We start from the raw sequence: 20,974 nt of genomic DNA, 5'->3' as shown, positions 1-20,974 counted from the left end.
TTTTTTTTGCACCCTCAGATTCCAGATTTTCAAATAGTTGTATCTCGGCCAAATATTGTCCTGTCATAACAAACATACGTCAATGGAAAGCTTATTTATTCAGCTTTGAGATGGTGTATAAATCTCAATTTCGAAAAATTGATCCTTATGACTGGTTTTGTGGTCCAGGGTCACAAATTGTTTGTAAACAGTCCAAAAGGAAATGCATTTAGCTAATTATCATACAAAGCTACTGAAATGTTTATTTACTACATATTACCACAAAGTCCTGGTCAGTACTATCCAAACAGAATTTAAAGTCTTTGAAGCCCCGTCTTTTGAAGTTTCTGAGCGCACCTTATGTCTTGATAGAGAATTGTTTTCAAAATATCTGTTGATGTATTTGTTCATCTAATTAAACTCCAGTCGTTCATTTGATCAAGTTTTGCAAATACTTTCAGCAAAGAAAAGGACTTCAAAATGTAACGACCTATGTTTTGTGATTCCAAGTTGCCCTCTTCCCTTTATAGACAAAATAAGTTGACTTGTTTTGTCTATAAAGTAGACATACAGTGGGTACGGAAAGTATTCAGACCCCCTTAAATTTTTCACTCTTTGTTATATTGCAGCCATTTGCTAAAATCATTTAAGTTAATTTTTTTCCCTCATTAATGTCTGATGAGACCAAGATAGAACTTTTTGGCCTTAATTCTAAGCGGTATGTGTGGAGAAAACCAGGCACCTGTCCAATACAGTCCCAACAGTGAAGCATGGTGGTGGCAGCATCATGCTGTGGGGGTGTTTTTCAGCTGCAGGGACAGGACGACTGGTTGCAATCGAGGGAAAGATGAATGCGGCCAAGTACAGGGATATCCTGGGCGAAAACCTTCTCCAGAGTGCTCAGGACCTCAGACTGGAACTAAGGTTTACCTTCCAACAAGACAATGACCCTAAGCACACAGCTAAAATAACGAAGGAGTGGCTTCACAACAACTCTGTGACTGTTCTTGAATGGCCCAGCCAGATCCCTGACTTAAACCCAATTGAGCATCTCTGGAGAGACCTAAAAATGGCTGTCCACCAACGTTTACCATCCAACCTGACAGAACTGGAGTGGATCTGCAAGAGGGAATGGCAGAGGATCCCCAAATCCATGTGTGAAAAACTTGTTGCATCTTTCCCAAAAAGACTCATGGCTGTATTAGATCAAGAGGGTGCTTCTACTAAATACTGAGCATTTTTCAGTTTTTCTTTTTTAATAAATTTGCAAAAATGTCAACAATTCTGTGTTTTTCTGTCAATATGGGGTGCTGTTTGTACATTGAGGAAAAAAAATTAACTTAAATGATTTTAGCAAATGGCTGCAATATAACAAAGAGTGAAAAATTTAAGGGGGTCTGAATACTTTCCGTACCCACTGTATATGTCATCTTTGTTAAATGAATGTTGAGGCAGCATTATGCAAGTATGACTTCTGCCAATGATTGCTGCCTTACAGCTGTGGATGAAGGAAGTGAGGTGTGTGTAGTCTATTGTTGTGAATCAGAGTATATGTAGACCTAGTCATCTGTAAACAGATACTGAATACTGATATTTTAGCTATGTACAGTTGGTTTTGTTGACAAAATCTGTTCTCATAAGAAATAAATGATGAAAGGGAGTGGATTTTTTTTTTAACAAGACTTTTGAATCAAACAAGATTACATGAGAAAAGCTTTATTTAAAAGTACAAAACAAACACTGCAGACTTTGTACAGGAATAATTTACCACCTAAAATATAGCCAGAATGGAAAAAAATGAATGATTTCATTTGTACATGAGGGTAGTTCATTGAAAAGAATGTAAATAAAATAATTTAGATGTTGAAAATAATTAAAAAAAACAAAATAAATATCAAAGATTAATGTGATACAAGCAGATTAATGATAAGAATCATGAATATGATTAATCGAAGCCTAGTTTTTGCTGCCTTTCATGGTGTCCGTATTTACAATTGCTTTTATATATAGCACAACAATTATGCCTAGGAGACCTATCAAGCAGGCAAATCTGTTCAACGTGGTTGCACATGGAAATAAGATTTTACAAAACAACCACACCCTTTCATACAGTACATAAATGATGACAAGCTCAATGTTAAAGGCACTATTTTAACTACAAATAACATGACTACTTCCCCCAATACCTTACAGTTTCATATTAACATTGACAAATATAAAGTAATAATTTGGAGCAGCATACTTTATATGTCATGGAGTTTCTCTAAGATTTTTATAGGCAAGTGTGTTTTAAAGAGCATTGGTTAAAATTCCTATGTGCGTTCATGGTAAATAGCTTTTAAGAACTGACTGAGCACATATACTTTGAAAAATAGATATATTCATATGTAAAATATAGAATAATTTATCCTGTTCTGCCCAAAAGGCCACATACAGCATACATAGAATAAAAACAATAAAAAAAAGAGACAGAAAAAGTACCCACTTAGTTTAAAGACCATCTTCACCATCTAACTGTGTTAGGAGGAATGTTTACTGCACAAAACTGCTAGGGAAATGTCTACAGGCCTCAGTCACAAGATGACCTGTAATGCCTCTGTCAGTACTGATTTTGTTTTTAATCTAATTAAATCTACACAAATAACTGGCCAAAAACATTGGCATCCCTGTAAAATGACAGAATAGCTCTGTGACGGCATGCTCTGTTCTTATTAGTCTGAATTAGGGCATTACAATCTAGTTACTAGAGGGTGTAGTTTTAACTCGCAATAAAAAATAAAAGAATAGAAGTGAAGTGAACTTTAAAGAAAGCACACAGATGGGTTATGGCTTTGGTGGCAGTTGAAATGAACACAATAAAGCAAAACAGCAATGCTTCAATAGTCCAAGAAATGATAGCTCTTGGTGTCATCAGCATTTGATCACAGCATTTTGAAAAATAGAGAAATACAAATCACCACCAGATGTCGGTGTAAAGCACAGAAAGAGCTGTTTTGTCAATTTCTCTCTCAAAAAAAAAAAAAGTACACGGTCACTGTACACTATAATCTCATAAAGAAGTGACACATAGCACTTCCTATCAAGGGAAGTAAATGCTGATAAATTAAAATACTATGCAATGTATTAGGTCTTGGCCACAACATGACGAATGGAAAATTTCTGGGTTTTTTTTCACTCTTAAGGCTTTTGTTGCCTAAAGGGAAAGTAGAGACAACAATTTAAAAACCCTTAAGTCCAGAAAAGAGGATCTGCCAACCAGAGCTGTGGTCACATTTAAAAGAACTGCACAAGACACTTTAACAAACAGAGGTCTTGACATGGTTTGAAATGCTGGCTGTAGGACCAAAAACAATGGCAAATAAATGAATACTGAGGTTACATGTTCTTAAAATCTGCACTCTTAAAATAAAGATCCACAATAGCATCTGAACACTACCATTCACCATAAAACTAATAGTGTGTGAAGTTGTATGTACTGACATATAGGAATTAGGGGAGTTTAGGAAGTGGGAGTTATGTGGGAATATAGGAATTGGGAGTTTAAGGCTAAAACATGTCTTTCTTCTATTGGACATCTGAACTAAAATCAGTTAAATAAACCACTGTGATTAAAAAGAAGTAAAACAATCACAGCAATCTGAAGGTATTTCATGTCCTGGATACATATATAAACTATAGAAACATCAGATTAGATTGTTTGGGGATAAAGAGACATATAAAACACTTGTGGAGACATAAAAATGCTAAGAGCACAACAGGACCCTAGAGATTTGGGACAAACAGTGGGCTTCCCAGCAGCACAACACCCCTCTAATGCTTCCTACAGTGGTGGATGGGCTCACACGAACAGTCATAGCCACTTAGGTAAGAGACAATCCTGATTTCAGCCATCTTGATTTTTATGACAGATCAGTTTTACCAAATATAAATGTTGTGTTAATGTTTTAGAGATGAACTTTTGAGCTGGTTTCAGGACACCAGGATTCTCCTTACCCAAGAGTCTGTGTCGAAATATCAAATATTTGCATTTTATATACATTTTAATCAGAGTTACCAACACCGGCAGTGGCACCTTTTGTGACGTAGCTTTAGGAATGCTTTCTGAGCGGACGGAATTTTCTATACGAAGTTGGGAGCTTAACTTTGACATTGTTTTTAAGCTTAAGGCTGTTAACTCAGTTCTGTAATATACAGGTTATAACTGAACTGCATTTTCTTTTCCTTTTTTTTGCCACGACAGCTCCTGTTATCATAATATCCAATATGGATTACCTACCATTTTATGGTGTCGTATAGAATTAGGTCAGGAAAAACGGTATATCTTTGCGATAACTGACAACATAGATGTGCCGCTTGGATGTTATCAACAACACGTTACACTTTGAGGATAATTAACTTTGTACTAACTCACCTCTCATAAAACAAATATAACAATAAAAAAAAACCTCCATGATGTGCCCTTTTCTAGAAACTCCGTTTACTATGTAATTTCAGTCTTGAATATTCACATACGTCAGTCTGCTTTGCAAGTGCTTCATAGTATTATTACTGTAATTCAACAGTTAAAATAAGTGCTGTTTTCCCATTTGGGATTCCTATGTTTAAACTGCCGACTAAGAGAGAATTGGCTCATTTCCCATTGGATAATTTGCTCTGTTGATCAGTAATGTAACGCTTCAGGATAAGGATTTGCTCAACATTCTCAACTTTGGACTGTGTTGGTCACACCTGATACTTGGCCAGGATCAGAATCGCTGGTCTTTCACAATGACAGATATCATTTTATAGTAATGTATTATGAGATTATGCCAACGTATTTCAAGATGCAAGATGAAATCATCACATAAACTGTCAACAAAAACTTTTTCTGATCTCCTGTTCAAAAGTTTGGGGTGGGTAATAATTTTTTATGCCTTTGCTCACCAAGGCTACATCTATTTGATCAAAAATACAGTAAAAACATTAATACTGTGGAATATTATTACAATTTAAAATAACTTTTCTATTTTAACATACTTTATTATTCCTGTGATGCAAAGCTGAATTTTCAGCATCATTACTCCAGTCTTCAGTGTCACATGATCCTCCAGAAACCATGCTAATATGCTGATTATTATCAATGTTGAAAACAGTTGTGCTGATTCATATTTTAGTGGAAACCAGGATTTTCAGGATTCTTTTGATTAATATTGTCTTTACTGTTACTATGATCAATTTATTGTGTCCTTGATGAATAAAAGTATTAATTTCTTACAAAAAAAAAAAAATAACATACTGAGTCTGACCCCAAACTTTTGAACTTTTGTATGTTTAAAATATAAATATGAATAATAATTTGTCATGGGCATCATAGCTGTCGAACCAGTGCTGCCATGGCAGGTTTAGTCAAGTACTATCTCACACTTTAACAAGTGCTCATCTCTGCTAAGTCTCAGCCTGTGGTGAGGTTGAAAGAGTGGTCAATGTGCCCTGCCGGTGCCGGAAGTTATAGCACAGTGCACAGACAATATAGATATGTATGTGTGTTTTGTGAGTGTGTAAAAGAGAGAGAAATGAAAACAATAGATGCAGCCTGTTGTAGTCACGCAGATTAAGGCCTCCACCCTCCCCTCAGTCTAACCACTGAGCTTCCTCTCAGTGTGGGTCGAGCGGCGGCCCGTGGGCCAGTCTAGGTTCAGAGCCAGATTGGACCAGAAGGAGCTGGGCAGGCAATGTCGATCAGCACTACGAAGGTGCCGAAAAAGGGGCAGAGCTGGGGCTGTGATTGGCAGACTTGACAATAGTGATGACGCTGGTGGTGGCCACCTTACCGGAAGGCCCGCGGGTGACAGTCCGGGCAAAGCACTGCAGGGCCTCGTACTTAGCACGAAGTGCGTCCAGCTCCAGTCGCATACTGGCGTTTTCACGAGCCAGTTTGTCCACTTCTTGTTGCAGCTCTGTTTTTTGCCGTTCAAGCTCCTCTTTCTGTGTGACGCGCTTGATGCGGCAGCTGGCAGCGTAACCGCGGTTCTTTAGCGTGCGCCGCCGCTGCTTCAGCTGGACCATGTCTTCCTTTGTCAACCCGCGCAGGTGCTGGTTGAGCTCCCGCACCGACATGGCCACCAGCTCATCATCACTGAGCACCGGGGCATTCTCACCCACCTCCTTCTTGAACTGAACCACACAACAGAGTTTCATCAAATTTACCATCATTTCTCACCTTGCAATTCAATAGAGAAACAAAAAGGTTTTAACCAGATATTTATATTTATGAAGGATGCATTAATCTGATCAAAAGTGACAGTAAAGGTCACTACAATGTTACAGAAGATTTCGATTTCAAATAGATTCTGTTATTTAGAGCTTACTGCTAATAAAAAAAATCCCAGAAAAAAAAGTTTACACAAAAGCACAATTGTTTTCAACACTGATAATAATGATAAATGTTTCTTGTGCAGCAAATCAGCATATTAAAATGATTTCTGAAGGATCATGTGACACTGAAGGCTGAAGTAATGATGCTGAAAATTCAGCTTTGCCATCACAGGAAGAAATTACATTTTAAAATATATTACAACAGAAAACAGTTGTTTTTACCATAAAAGTATTTCACAATAATACGGTTTTTACAGTATTTTTGACAAAATAAATGCAGCCTTGGAGAGATTTTAAAAAACATTTTAAAAAATCTTACTGACCCCAAACTTTTGAACAGTCTTTTTTTTTCCAAAATCTCCTATAAAGTTACAATTAACAATAAACACACACATTTTTTTTTAATAATATATATACTAGTAATATTATATATAATTAAATAGTAGAAGGCTAAAAATGATTAAGATTAAGTGACTACTGAAAAAATATGGTGCTAAATATGTACGAAATATATTGGGCCATCCATATAACGTGGAAAATAAACTTTTCTCACCCCTCAAGTTTTTAGATAATAAACATTCCAGATAATAATAGTTCAGATCAGGGGTCTCCAAACTCGGTCCTGGAGGGCCGGTGTCCTGCAGAGTTTTGCTCCAACTTGCCTCAACACACCTGCCTGGAAGTTTCTAGTATGCCCAGTAAGACCTTAATTAGCTGGTTCAGGTGGGTTTAATTAGGGTTAGAGCTAAACTCTGCAGGACGCGGCCCTCCAAGACCGAGTTTGGAGACCCTTGCTTTAAATAATAGATAAATCATATCAAATCTATGAACCACAGAGAAATGTTTTTACCTTTAAAGCTTTGCCCGCTTTAAAATGAGTCGTCATGCCCTGCATACAAGCAGCTAGTCAGAACTCCTCAAAAATCTGTCTAAAGAAAATAACAGAAAGGAATTAGCATATATTATACACACACACATATAAAAGATTTTACTATTAAGGAACATTTTTTGTGGTTGCACGTGTCATTCCCAGAGACTCGTGTCGTGTACGTTGCATTAAAACTGCTGAGTTAAATGAAGTTACCTAGAGCGACCAGCAGAGGTCAGCACAACTCTGTACAATATCAGTGAGACAAGGGTTACCCTGTTTACTTGCTGATCTCGCGTTCTCACGATGTAGCTCACTAGACCGTTACAAGAGTGCAATAATAGAAGCAGGTCAGCTCTCGGCATGAGGCTTTGTCTGAACTTTCTGCTTAGCCGTTCATGCAAGGCTATTTTAGCCACTGCGCTATTTTTAAAAAGGCCACTTCTGTGCGCTCGAGCTCACGGCCTCGAGACACCCGCCACAACCAAATTAGAAAGTAAATAAAAAAAATAAAAATAAAAAAACATACACGCGCTCCGTGGGTTCCATTTCAGGAGCGTCTGAATGCGTGAAAGATTGCTGCCATGGAGACACGCTGCAAATGGGTGTGGGAGTGTATGTCACGTGACCAGAACAATGGTAAACATGATTCATTCATAAGCTTGCCACACAGGACCACTCTCAAAACTAGCAAAAACTCAAGTAGACCCTCTACAGAATTAGAGAACTGTTGAAACAATGTAGGGAATGAATTAACTAAAATAATAAGTAGGGATAATATAAAATAATTAAGTACATTGTACTAAATTTTTTTTTTTAAATGACAGCATAGGCATTTATATGCAAAGATATAGATAGATAGATAGACAGATAGATAGATCACTATCTATCTATCTATCTATCTATCTGATCTTGAAAAGAAATGGCATCAAAACAATTCACTCAGAAATTGCTAGTAAATTTCTTAATTAATTAAAAAGAAAGGGCAATTAACACATTGAATTAAACATGACATTTTTAAGTACAAAAAAGACTTAAGTATTTTCTTGTAAAACATATTCCAATAATCTTTCATTTATTTAAATTGAATTCATAATTTTATTTAGAAGTTTTTTTTACAGTTTATCTATCTGTCCATCTAACTAGCAATCAATCTAGCTAACAATCTATTTATTTATCTGTCCGTCCATCTATCGATGTGTCTGCCTGAGTCTGTCTGTCTATCTACCTATCTATTTAGTGATCTGTCTGAATGTCGTCTCTTTCTGCCTTTTTGTTTCTGTCTATCGTTCTATTTAGTGGCCTGTCTGTATATATGTATCCATCTATCCCATCAAATTATTAAGACTCCTTTTAAATATAAAAAGTGGTAGAACAGATGGAAACCTTTTTGAATGTAATGTCAAGTTTTAATTAAGTCTGTCCTTTGCTGTGTTCAGTAAATGGAACATTCCAGGAGGCTGTCAGTCACATGGGAATAGTTTCCCTTATACAGTCACAGTTATATTTGTGCTTTTAGACAATGTTCTTTATCAGGTTTAGAACTGTGGCTGAAAGACTGGATCATGTTACACTAGGCTTTCCTGGCTCGTTTCATGTCCTTATTTAACTGCGCGTGTTATATTTAGCACAGCATGCTGACACAAAACTCCAGTTGCCAGTGACACAATTTTGAGTGGAAATATTATAAGCAACTCATTAAGTGAAGTACTTGTGGAATCATACTTGTAAGCTACACTTTTACCTGCAACTATTTCACAAGTATGATTTTACCTTTGGACTATTACTCTTTTATTCCAGGATCAAACATACATTCCATTCAGAATGCATTACTTTGAAGCACAGATACCCCATGTTCCAACTTCCGCAGTCTATTTCTCCGGTCCAGTCATCTGGCCTTCAACCCTCTGTATATCTCAACCATTTTAAGTGATTGCTTTGTCTTGGTGAGAAATCTTTAGTAATGGTTACATTAAGTATCTTTGACCAGTGAGCAGATTCACTGCCTTTGGCATGTTTGGTAAATTCTGAGTCATTCTTTTGATTTGGTCTTAGTAAACCACACCGGACGTGCATCAGTTGCTGGTTTAAATGTTTCAGTTATGATGGGACAAAAGAGTATAGATTGGGTATGAACTGAGCAGTTGAAACCAAATACCACCATGGGGGAAAAAATCACTTAAAGCTTGATTCATACCATCTGGCCCTTGATGTGAGGGCTACATTAAGGGCCTCTCAACTCATTTGGCTAAAATCAAACTGGCAACAGGAAAACTATGCAATATTGCTTTATATTTAAAAAAATGAAAGCATAAGTGAAATTGCAATGGCACTCTTTGAAATAATTAATTGAATCACAATTAATTGAATAGCAAATTTGCACTGCGCCATCTAAATCTGTGCAACAAACAACGTAAGACAAGCTCTGGCAAGAAGAGATTTCCTAGACAGTTGGCTCAGCATGGCTGATTTTAAAATGGCTGTGACAGGGGAGATCCTGCCTTTCTTCCCAATGAGGACCATGGAATCACATAAAAAATTATTCATGGGGCCTCCAGCCTTTCAGGTCTTTCTCATACACACACTTCCTTGAAATTCCTTCAGCACATGGTCCCCCTTTCCATTTGTGCTGAGAACTGGGGTGAACTGACAGGGGGCCCCTCTTTCCTGCTCAGTGCTCACAGAGAGGAAAAGCCTAAATGTCCCAAGGCCAGAGCCGGGGTTTCATAGTTTCCTGGACATAAATTATAGGACTGAACGCTGCCTTTGATGCTGAACATTTGATAGTCCATATGAACACTAGTCTTCTTATCATGGATTCTAAGGGCAGGAAACAAAAATAATAATAATTCATGTTACAGCACAAGGCCCTGTGAAGGAAGCCACAAAGAGTGTGTAAAGTGTGGATAACTGAGAGACATTCCACACACACTGACATTAAGAAGGGGCCCCACTTTCCATTCAGAGAACTGCATACTTAATACTATGCATGCATAATGATCTTATTACATGACTACAATCATCTAAATATAACCACATTCACTCCATGTTATATTTAGTGTCACTTGTTACAGTGTGCTACCAAAAACAACACTTAAATAATAAATGGAAATGGCATATAAATACATGTGAATAGTTTACAGTCATTGAGTACATCAACAGTGAATATCCATCCAACCATCCATCCAAATCGCTTGTCGTGTGTTGGTATATATTTATAATAATTAATAATTTCATTTAATAATGTACATAATCACATATTTATTGTATAATGTGAATTATAAATATTTATTTTACAATATTTAAATATTTAGCACTCATCGCTATACCACAAGCTTTAACGATATTAAATAGTGCAACATCATGTCGCTTATGACTAAATTTCACTCCTAAATACTTGTTACAGCAATACTGCAAGCACAGCATTTTGGTCGAGAAGACCATATTGTTAAAGTTGCTTGTTTATGCATCGTGGTAAAGCTACAATTACATCATCAGATGGATGTAAGGGACCAGAACTGGAAGCCCCAACATCCTCATCCTTTTCTGAGTCAACAATAACAAAACTGCAGACCTCTCTGACAGAGGCTGATTAATGTGGTAGAATTGCCTTATTATTTCACATGAACCATATACTGGTTTATCAAATTAATACGGCCGTGCTTACACAACAGCATGCCTGATTTGTGTTGCTGTAATATGTGGGCACATGCAAAACTGAAACTATTCAGTAATCACAAGGTGAAGCTGTTCAGACATGTCACTGGCATCACATGGATGTTGGTCACGGTATTAAGCCCATCAACAACCTTTCTGTCACACTTCAAGGGTTGGCACACTCTATTGTACATTAGTGTTAATGCCATGATTTGGCAGCTCTAGGTTACATGGAAATGACTGCCTGCATCAAGGTGCACCGCCAAACATCGCAATCATTTTCCACGAACTACGAACCATGATGTAAACTGCTTTGGCGTCACATAACCTACGTTTCAAGTAATTACTTGCATGACATCTGATCCCAATAAACCAAACGAGGCAGATTATTACGGACTAAACCTCTGGCCCGCACGGATAATGTTTGCTAAAGAATTGCATGCTTTGGCTGATACAGGGATGACGTTCTTTCTAGGCTCCCTGAGCAATATGGCTGGGTAACCGCATATTTGAGTCTTGAGATTGTGAACTTTCTCAGAAACAGCCCACAAAGGACCTCCCCTCCTATGGAATTTGACGCCAGCGTTGCCATGTTAACACATGTGAGAATGTGAGATTCTCTTGTTTTGACCACTTATGAAAGGTAGAGAACTGAGACAAGGCCTTGGGAAAAAGCCAAACACCACTTCAAAGCCATGTGTGCTTGTGTTCCCATGATAAATGCAGGCCTGGCTTGTCTTTGCTGTTTGTTTTTCCTTTTTCGCTCCGCTAGTTAAGCAGCGCACACTGCACAGATAGGCTGCTCCGCTTGGTGGCCAGCTGCTATGTTCCTGCGCGAGCGAGTCGCAGAAGACTTTGCTTTGAGTCTCTGTTTTTCGCAGGGAGATGGAGAGCTCCGTCTCTTTTGGTCCAAGCCCACTCTCTTCCACAGCGGCACATTCGCAGGGATATTATGTCAAGGAAATGGAGAGCATAGCAGAGCCGTGAGTCATGCTGTTTACTGGTAAGAGCGAGGACGATCGGCAGGGAATCACACCCTCACGAAATGACGTTTCCTGGAAAATCCTGTTGTTTCACAGGGGCGGAAGGAAAAGTACGTGGAACCTTGGGAACGGTTGGCGGGGCTGCCGGAAATTTTTGCAGATTGGGAGGAGAGGTAGCGAGAGCAAAGCTCCTTTCCAACTGGGGACGCAGGGATTCAAAAGGAATGTCAAGTATGCGCTAACCAAAGACAAACCCGCCCAGTATGTACGACAGGGAAGCCAGTGCAACATGGTTAATAAGTGAAGAACAACAAGCACATGGAAAACCATGACATGAACAACTTTGTTTTAACTGACAACACTCATCTGAACTCGTATCTGACGTAAAATCAGTTCTCCACCCTCATGCCATTAAAAGGTCTACACTTAACTACTGGTCTACAGCAAACAGGCAAACTGGAGCATTGCACAATGTGGCATCAACACATCGTAGACATATAAACATCCAGTTACTCAAGCTCTTGAGAAATAAGTACCAGGCAGCTCTTCCACAGACCTGACCACAGTGTGGTGAAGTCAGTCCTGTCCAATCCAGAAACTGGTAAAGGGGAACAAGAAAAGGGCAGGGTGTTGCTTTGTGGTCTAGACACCCCATCGGCCAATAAAGTCTGATTCTGTAATACACGGATCAATAACATGACCCTAATTTTTTTTTTGTCTGGATCTGTTAATTTAGTCTCTCCTCCTACTGTCTTATGTATACAACAAAAACATTAAAAGGCAATTCATACATATATTGACATAGGTGAAGACGTGGCGCTCAGAGAGAAAGCAATGGGTGCGCTTGACGTGAAAATTGGGTTTGGAGTTCCCCTGGGTTTCATTTTGAGTCATTAACTCACCAACTACCGCTGTCTCATTCACTTTCAAAACCCACTGTCCTAACCACAAAGAGTACTGTAAGAGTTCCTGTTCTCCAAATGCACCATCTAAACCACAGGGTTTATTTCTCCAGTGATTTTGGACTACGCTATCTTTAGAGGTGTGAGATACTTGATGCTACAACAATAATCGTGAACTAAAATTGATTAAAAACATGTGATTAACATAATACTGATGGTCAACTGTTTACTCATAGAGCAGCTTAGTGATAAGACACGAGTGCCTGCCCCCTTCTAGTGATCCCACGTGTGTGTCTCATGACAGTGCAGTGTGTGCAGTTCACTTCCCCTGGGTTTCTAAATGCAAGATGTGGGAGGTCATCGCCACAGATACCTCAGCAACTCTGAGTCAGACTACCTCTCAGACGAGGTCACACAACCCCGCATACAGTATGAATAAGGAGACATGACAAGGTTGCCCTCCTCCATGATTTTCCATATCGATCAAGATGGGACTAAAGTCACAACAGAACCCAATATTTGCTCTATTCCCTGTGCCATCTTCCGCAATACGCTCTTAAAAAAATGGAAACACAAACATAATCTGACCCCAGCAACTATTTCAGTGTAATGGCAGGCAGTGCAGTTCCCCCTTAGCTCTGCTCTCAGGACTCTTCCTGGGCAATGACTGGTGCTGATCTAGCAGCCTCAACAACTGATCTTCTGCTGACTCTGGAAAAATAAAGCCAATTTATCAGATTGGAACACAGCAGCCCCTCACAAGTGGATGGTGGCCTTTTTATATTCTCCAGGGTGTGAAATTAACACCTGTCACCAGCCAAATGCGGATACTGTTTTACACAGTGGTAGATATTTTTGCTCATCTACCAGTCGCTGTGGCGGCCGACGTGTAGAACGTCTCCGAATGCGGTTACATAAAAAACAACGATGCAAACATTCAATTTTATTTTGAGGAACAGATGAAAGGCATGCTTTTAATGTGCATGCCTGACTTGCTGTTCGTCATGCATGCTGTGAGGGCTTTCCATTTACCACACATGAATTTCCATACCTTACAACCGAAAGATTTGCCTTACATATAGGCTAAACACTTTAAATGAATATTAAGAGGTGCTTCAGGTAATTAACTCACAGTGTGGTAAATATAAATATAAATTATAAATTAATTATAACAAAACCCCTCACAGATTCATAAACCTCCATATCACAGCATAACACATAAATAACTCTAACTTACAACTATTATAAGTATATCCAATTTGATCTGCATAGTACACTATCATTGTGCCACAATATATAAACTATATAACAAATCTGAACTGCTCGATTGTTTATCAAATGTAAACTATACTGTCTAGCTAAATGTGTAATTTTGTGTATTATTATTACAAGCAAATGTGTATTATGAAAAGCACTTTAAATACATTTACTTGAGTTGGATCACTTCTATCGGTGTACATTCATAGCTCTCGAAAATGACGTGAAACATTTCGTAATTCCAAATATTTGTGGCTGTACAAAGTTCTACACAAAGCTAAAGCAACATAACACGTGTTTGGTTAAAGGTGAATTACAAGAACAGCGTGAATGTAAAGTTAACTGAGACCCTAACTAAAGTGGAATAATGTGAATATATTTTTGGTCCACTTAAAATGTCTTTGCATATATCAAATATATACAGCTATTTTATTTAGTCAATGGTCCACAGTGACTAATAGGCAAAAAAGTTAGTTTCCCACCCTGATTGTCCTTACATTGTCACATTACATACCAACACATACTCTGTTTGAGCATTGGACATGCATTCCTCTAAATGCAATGAACGGACTTCACTTTAATGTGGTTTTATCACATTAAATTGATTCAGAACTGCTATTTTATCATCCATTGTGGACATGAATCACATTATCCAGTTATGACTCATTTTTCCTGTGAGGGCGTTGCTCTAGTGCTAACCTGCCAGAATAGAGTGGACACAATCATCCTTAAACAATGTGTTCATAGATATTTCCAATCACCTACACATCACATACTCATATACATTCCATTCCATATGTGCTCTTCATACAAACTTGTGAGACTATTCAATCACTAGCTTGTTATTAGGTCCTACAAAGTGCCCTAGGTTTTAGTAGACATGTTGAAGGTGACACGTGCTCCTTTATTATGATATATTATATTTTAAACTATCACTTGTTTTTGCACTGCGCAACGATAACATAAGGGCATTTTATAGAAGGCACAGTGCATTCTTTACGCTTAAATGTAATACTCATCACAGTGCGTATTCACGCCGCCGCGCACTGAGAATCTGACATAGCGTCACCCTATTCTTGAACCCTCGTGTTGATTAAAGAGCGCGAGAAAACCGAATCTTTCCGCGCGGCTCGGATGAGTCTGGATCGTTATAACAGTCATTTCGACGCTTTAAAACTGCCAATAGTGCTCGCCGCACATGTGCCCTTTGTCCCAGAATTCCTAAATCCCCACCACGTGTTATTTCCTAGTCTCGTAACATTAATTCTTTTGAAACATGCCCGCTGTAAAAGGTTTTACACTAAATAAAGTTGGAATCGTATCGCCAAATTGTTTTAAAAGTTACAAGACGCATTTGTTTACTTAGTTAAAGATGCACTGCCTACGATAGACTTACGCATTCCGTTTAAAATGCGAGTAAAACAAACTTCCAATTTACACAACATTAAAGGGTGTCGTGAGAGTAGTAAAAAAGCAAAAAATCCCAAAAGGTATTTGTAGGCTCAATTCCAAGTTGCAACCTTTAACACGTGTCCATTCCAGACCGATACATTTTTGTTTTTATAATCAAATATTTCACCCATTACATAACTACTTATGTTTCATCTTCATAATAAATGCAATTCCTCACTGAACTTTATCATTTTAGAGAAGAATATATTAAGCTACGCATCGATCGACTACACAAATATTACGGATAGGCTGAATACTTATCCCGTCATCGTGAGAACATCAGCAATTTCGAGAGGAATTTCAAAACATCTCCCAGAAAAGCTCGCACACTTTACCTTGTGAACGCGGAATCTCTGTCGGCGGTGCGTAGAATCTCTGAGAAGTGTCCTGGAATCAACAGGTCGAGCCCTGTCTCGCGTCCTGCAACCGAAGCGAAATGTTTCCCTGAACTAAATTAACTACAAAACAACAACAATGTATCAACATTCCACTCTGTGCTTCCGCAAGCACTGACGTCACCGACTCCTCGTGACCGCCCCCTCCATTCATGAAAATAACTTTATGCTGACGTCAGTCAGGCGGGAAACCAGGGGAGGCCAGAAATAGACGCAACTGAATACTTTGGGAAGGTTTGTTGTATTTATCGCTATAATCGAGCATTTATGTGTCAAATTATGTGTACGTACAGCGAAAAGTTATTTTAGCACTTTGTGGAATGATCTTGAGGTAGACATTGACAAAAGGTCGAGTTTGTTCGTCAGTGTCCTAAATATAGGCTATATCTGTGGTATGACATGACTGTTATGAGAACTCGTACTCCCATTTGCATCTTTCTTTGGTCTTTCTGTAATGGCAGTGTTTATATATATATATATATATATATATATAAAACGTCTGTATTGCACGTCAGTGAAGGGAATCCAAAGCGCCCTCTGTCTGTCATAAAAACTGCTTTACAGTTGTTGAAAATAAGCATACGAAGCAGTTGCAAACACCTTCTGTGCTCACATTTCATTTGCTTCCACATGGAAGGGAACGTGACAGTGAGATAGCCATTCTAGATGATGTGATTAATTTTATGCATATATTTTCATAACCAATGGATTTTTGAATAATAAGATCTAAAACAATGTAGCTCTTATATGCACAACATTGTGTTGTCTGTGGGGCATTGTTTTAGCATCATTGATACACTATTACAGTTTTTTTTTTTCCTGTTTTCATTTTAATTTCAACGTTTTAGCAATTTTGTTGTGTTTTGTTATTTTTTATTAGTTTTTTATATATTTAAAGTTTTCATTTATTCTATTTCAGTTTTAGTGATTTTAATACATCAAGATTAACTAAAGAAAATAAGGAATGTTGCTTTGGCAACTATCTGAAAAAAAAAAATACTTTATTTTATTTCAATTACATTTTACATTATTTAAAGTAACAAAAATGTTTTATGGTTTTAGTTTTATAATAACCCTGCTGTGGGGTAAATGCAAAGTAATCTAATGTAATCTAATAATATAATATAATATAATAGTGCATTTTACTTATTTACAGTGAATAAAAAGATAAACCAGAATACAATTCTGTAACTTAAGAAATGATTTATTCATATTTAATTGATTGTTTATATCATTTTCATTTATTTATGCTTAAATTATGTGGACCTAACTGTTTATAGCAGGTTTAGTTCTCCATATGCTGTAGCTCAGTCATTCTCTCACTTTCTTTACCAGTAAGTGACTCAACACAAACACATTCACTCTCAGAGAAAGCATATGGGTTTGATATCAATGTTTGGGCTTCTGACGCCTTGATTCTTTCATGCCCAGAATTCTGGGTGGCATTTAATTTATTCTATGATCAGTATATTGAGTTTTAACGTAAGCTGAAAACATGGTTTTTGTTCACATTAAATCTTTGCATGAGTGTCTGTGTGTGTATATATTCTCACAACATATTGCACAGCATAATATTTAAAAACCTTTAAGAAATCTTTAAAATAAAGTAAAATATCTTAAAAATTCAAGTAATTTCAAAAACTAATCATTAAAGTTTGATGAAAATCATTCTCTGTCCATTATAAATACTCACGGAAAGGTGAAAAATATCACTTTACAAAAAAAAAAAAAACCCCAAACCTGATCTTTGGAGCATTCTTATGGAAGCAAAGCATCTATATACACACCTCAAAAGAGAAAAAGACACATGTAGCTCAAATAACATAAAAGAAGTGATGGACTGCCTCTACTTCTCGTGGGATCCCTATGGGACTTGTGGGAAACCACCATGTGGATGTAAAAAAAAAAAAAAAAGAAGAGAAATCTTTTAAGTGGAAACACATCCTCAAGTTCTTAAGATCATGCCGGCTTAAGCCAAACATTAGACAGACCTGCGCTAATCTTCCAAGACTAAAAATATGTTTGAATGGCACTTTACCCATATTGTATATCATTTCTGATACTATAAAGAATCCTGATAATTTCTCACTTTTTTTTTTTCAAATTTATTTTTGCAGGTTTTAAATTTCCCCCGTGACAATGGATTTATATTTGGAATAGTGACTAGTGTGCCAATGACATCATAAAAATATGGTTAATATGAAAAACACTTTATATAACAAGTGGGCAGTTTGGTGTGGCAAATGGGTAAGTAATAAGTCTTGTATTTTGACTTTGGCAAAACATTGTTAATTAGGGAATATTTTTTTAAAAATCCATCACAACTGAAATACTCAGCAAATCTGCCTTGTAGTTTAGGGAAACACATGGAATATTTTGTTCCACTTGCAACTTTTTAGAAGTGGCATGCATATTTCATATCTGGAAGGCTTTCAGAAGTAGCCATTCATTGTTCCTGTCAGAGAAGTATGTTTTCAACAATACTTACAGCAACTGTAACCAGGCACATATGTGTATTTTCTCCGATGAGGTCAGATTACAAGCACATGTTGTTTTTGCTGAGTACCTTACAGTGCGTGCTCTCTGCGGTGTTCTTTTCTGGGTGAAAGTTCTGTTTTCTTTTGTCTGGCAGGCACAGTAATGTCTGTTTCCATGTCTGACATCATTTTCAAAGTAAGGATTCTTGGAAACATTATTCCTTGTAGTCCCCAAACGCTTCATAGCAACAGTGCCACCCTGAGACATCTAATCACCCTGAGTGTATGTGGTTTAAGCGAAAGGTAATACGATTATGTGGTTGTTTACATGTTACATGTCTGTGGTTGTTAAAGTCAGGGTTGAAAACTCTTATGGGTCAATGATATGGCCCTAAAATGAAATAAATAAATGCACAACATATACTTATTTACTGACTTTATCAATAAGATTCAAGATAAACATCCATTAACACACAGAAGAAATTACAAATGATTAGGGTTGCAGAATAACTTAACTTGTCCTGAGTGCCAAATGGTTCCTAATGTAACTATTATTTATAATATGTTATTAATATTACTCTCGTATGATTTTTTCCCCTGATAGCTGATTCAGGCTCCAGTGCTATAGATGGCGCTGTCGCAGTGCCTGGAAACTCTCCCACTGCAGCAGAAGTAGAAACAGTAGATCATGTAGCAGCGCCGTTGATAAACTGAGGTAGTTTATAAATATTTTCTTCATATTATGTACTTACTATGTCCGTATATTAAATATTTTTGACTGTTAGCACTAGATGGTATTTTGTTACATTTCGGCTAATGTTAGATTTTTTTGTAATACATTACCTGCCAAAATATCTGGGGTTTCATGACCCTTTAAAGACTCAAAGACCAGCGACAGCTTGTAAACAGTACAGAAGACATTGAAATAAGGGCTCATAAAGGTAATAAAAGGCAATAAATGTCGTTTTATCAACACTGCACAGCATGATGAATTAGTCAGTCGGTTCTTAGTGTTACAATATCAAGGCTATCAGCTCCAAATAGGCCATATCAACAAACGACGCAGCTTGTATAGTTTACCTGAATGCAGTTTTTGTATGGTTTGATGATATTGTAATTCCTCTACTGTAATTCAAACTTGTGGTGTTTATGTCTCTTACAGTTACAATAAGTTGGAAATTGTGTCAAAATGAATCGACCAAAGCCAACAAGCATTAGGCGCCCTAGTAACACCAAACCATCAGGTAAGATAAGATTTTAGCTGTGATTATGGCAAAGAAATGAACTCTGTATACTTCTCGGACACATCTTTATCTTCCTGTGATGTCCCTCAGGTCACCCACCTCCAGGAGATTTCATTGCTCTTGGAGCGAAGAGTCAGAGCAGTGAGCCGAAAGCAAACCCAGCTCTCTTGAAGCCAGCATCCACCGGTTTGCCCCCAGACCGCAAGAGAGAGGCGTCTTCATCTCTTCCCTCTTCCTCCAGCCTGTCCAGTCTTTCCAAACGGCCCAAGCACTCTTCTACTCCACCCAGCGCCCTCTCACGCCTCGCTGAGGTAGCTGCTGTTGACAAAAGATCAATATCCCCCTCCATCAAAGAGCCATCTGTAGTTCCTATTGAAGGTGAGATTAACAAACGTTTTTATTTTTAATTTCAGAAAACTTTCATATATCTAATTTAGGGTTTTAAAGTAAAGTGTAAATATTAAAGGGTCCTATTATGCTCTTTTACAAAGTCTTGATTTTGATTTGGGGGTGTACTAAAGTGAAAAAGCATAATAGGACCCCTTTAACAAATTAAAACAGTGGCATGTAGCATTCTAGTATTTATTTATTTTTTTCAGTTAAATAGATATTGCTTTTTCATTATTTCATAATTTTTTTTTTCAGAGCATTTTTAATGAAAGAACAATGAAAAGATTAAAAATATTACATGCAATAGAACAAGTTTTTATGAAACAGCAGTATCAAGTATTCCCATTTGAAAAAAGTGTCTATTTTCTGAATGCTTGTTAAAGAAGTCAAAGTGCTGTTAAAAGTGCGCTTTGTAATAATGTCAACATTTTTTTGGTTCTGTTCTGTCTGTTTACATGCAGTTCAGACAATGTAACAGTATTTACATATAGTATGTTTCCAAGACTGGCATTTTGACCCGTTTGAAGTGTGTTTGACTATTTTACAGCAACTATTTTTGTATTTAAGTGTTATTTTTAGACATCTGTAGTCCAATCCAGTGTTCATATTTTCATAGACCTTGTTTTTATTCACAGTGTACATTCACACAGCATGTGATTGATTGTTTTTCAGTGTCTCCTGCTGTGCTTCTGGATGAGATTGAGGCAGCGGAGGCAGAGGGTAATGATGACCGCATTGAGGGTGTGCTATGTGGGGCTGTCAAACAACTGAAGATGAACCGAGCCAAGCCCGACATGACGCTATACCTCAGCCTCATGTTTCTCGCCAAAATCAAGCCCAATGTCTTTGCAACAGAGGGTGTGATAGAGGTAGATAGAATCACATGTGCTACAGTACTGTAATTTCCTGTTGCTGCTGGTGACTAAACTTATTGTGTTAAATGTCTTTATTCAGGCTCTCTGCAGTTTGCTCCGCCGTGACGCCTCAATCAACTTTAAGGCCAAGGGGAACAACCT

General features: G+C 37.5%; 2 protein-coding genes across 4 annotated transcripts in view; one reads left to right on the top strand and one right to left on the bottom strand.

Moving 5' to 3' along the window:
* Nucleotides 1–5,269: 5,269 nt before the first annotated feature.
* LOC107745596 (transcription factor MafK-like) lies at nt 5,270–15,954 on the bottom strand. 3 transcript variants are annotated; one of them, XM_016559499.1, is made up of 3 exons: nt 15,788–15,954; nt 7,184–7,262; nt 5,270–6,132 (listed from the first exon to the last, which is right to left on the bottom strand). In XM_016559499.1, the coding sequence occupies exons 2-3, from the start codon at nt 7,226–7,228 to the stop codon at nt 5,704–5,706; spliced, it is 474 nt and encodes a 157-aa protein (XP_016414985.1). In that variant the 5' UTR covers nt 7,229–7,262; nt 15,788–15,954; the 3' UTR covers nt 5,270–5,703. The 3 variants fall into 3 exon arrangements, with proteins under 3 accessions (XP_016414985.1, XP_016414986.1, XP_016414987.1); XM_016559500.1 differs by having other exon boundaries at nt 7,184–7,258; XM_016559501.1 differs by lacking the exon at nt 15,788–15,954 and having other exon boundaries at nt 5,270–6,178; nt 7,184–7,259.
* A 3,559-nt stretch (nt 15,955–19,513) lies between these two features.
* Nucleotides 19,514–20,974, top strand: part of LOC107745599 (integrator complex subunit 1-like) — a 28,458-nt gene continuing 26,997 nt past the window's right edge. The window contains exons 1-3 of the mRNA XM_016559503.1: nt 19,514–19,568; nt 19,659–19,946; nt 20,631–20,816. Coding sequence (XP_016414989.1) covers nt 19,514–19,568; nt 19,659–19,946; nt 20,631–20,816 — 529 coding nt within the window. The remainder of the gene's footprint in view (nt 19,569–19,658; nt 19,947–20,630; nt 20,817–20,974) is intronic.

Source organism: Sinocyclocheilus rhinocerous, unplaced genomic scaffold (genome assembly GCF_001515625.1).
Source record: "Sinocyclocheilus rhinocerous isolate Xijiao unplaced genomic scaffold, SAMN03320098_v1.1 scaffold1912, whole genome shotgun sequence".
NCBI classification, from domain to species: domain Eukaryota; kingdom Metazoa; phylum Chordata; class Actinopteri; order Cypriniformes; family Cyprinidae; genus Sinocyclocheilus; species Sinocyclocheilus rhinocerous.
This window is presented reverse-complemented; position numbering and strand designations above follow the sequence as displayed.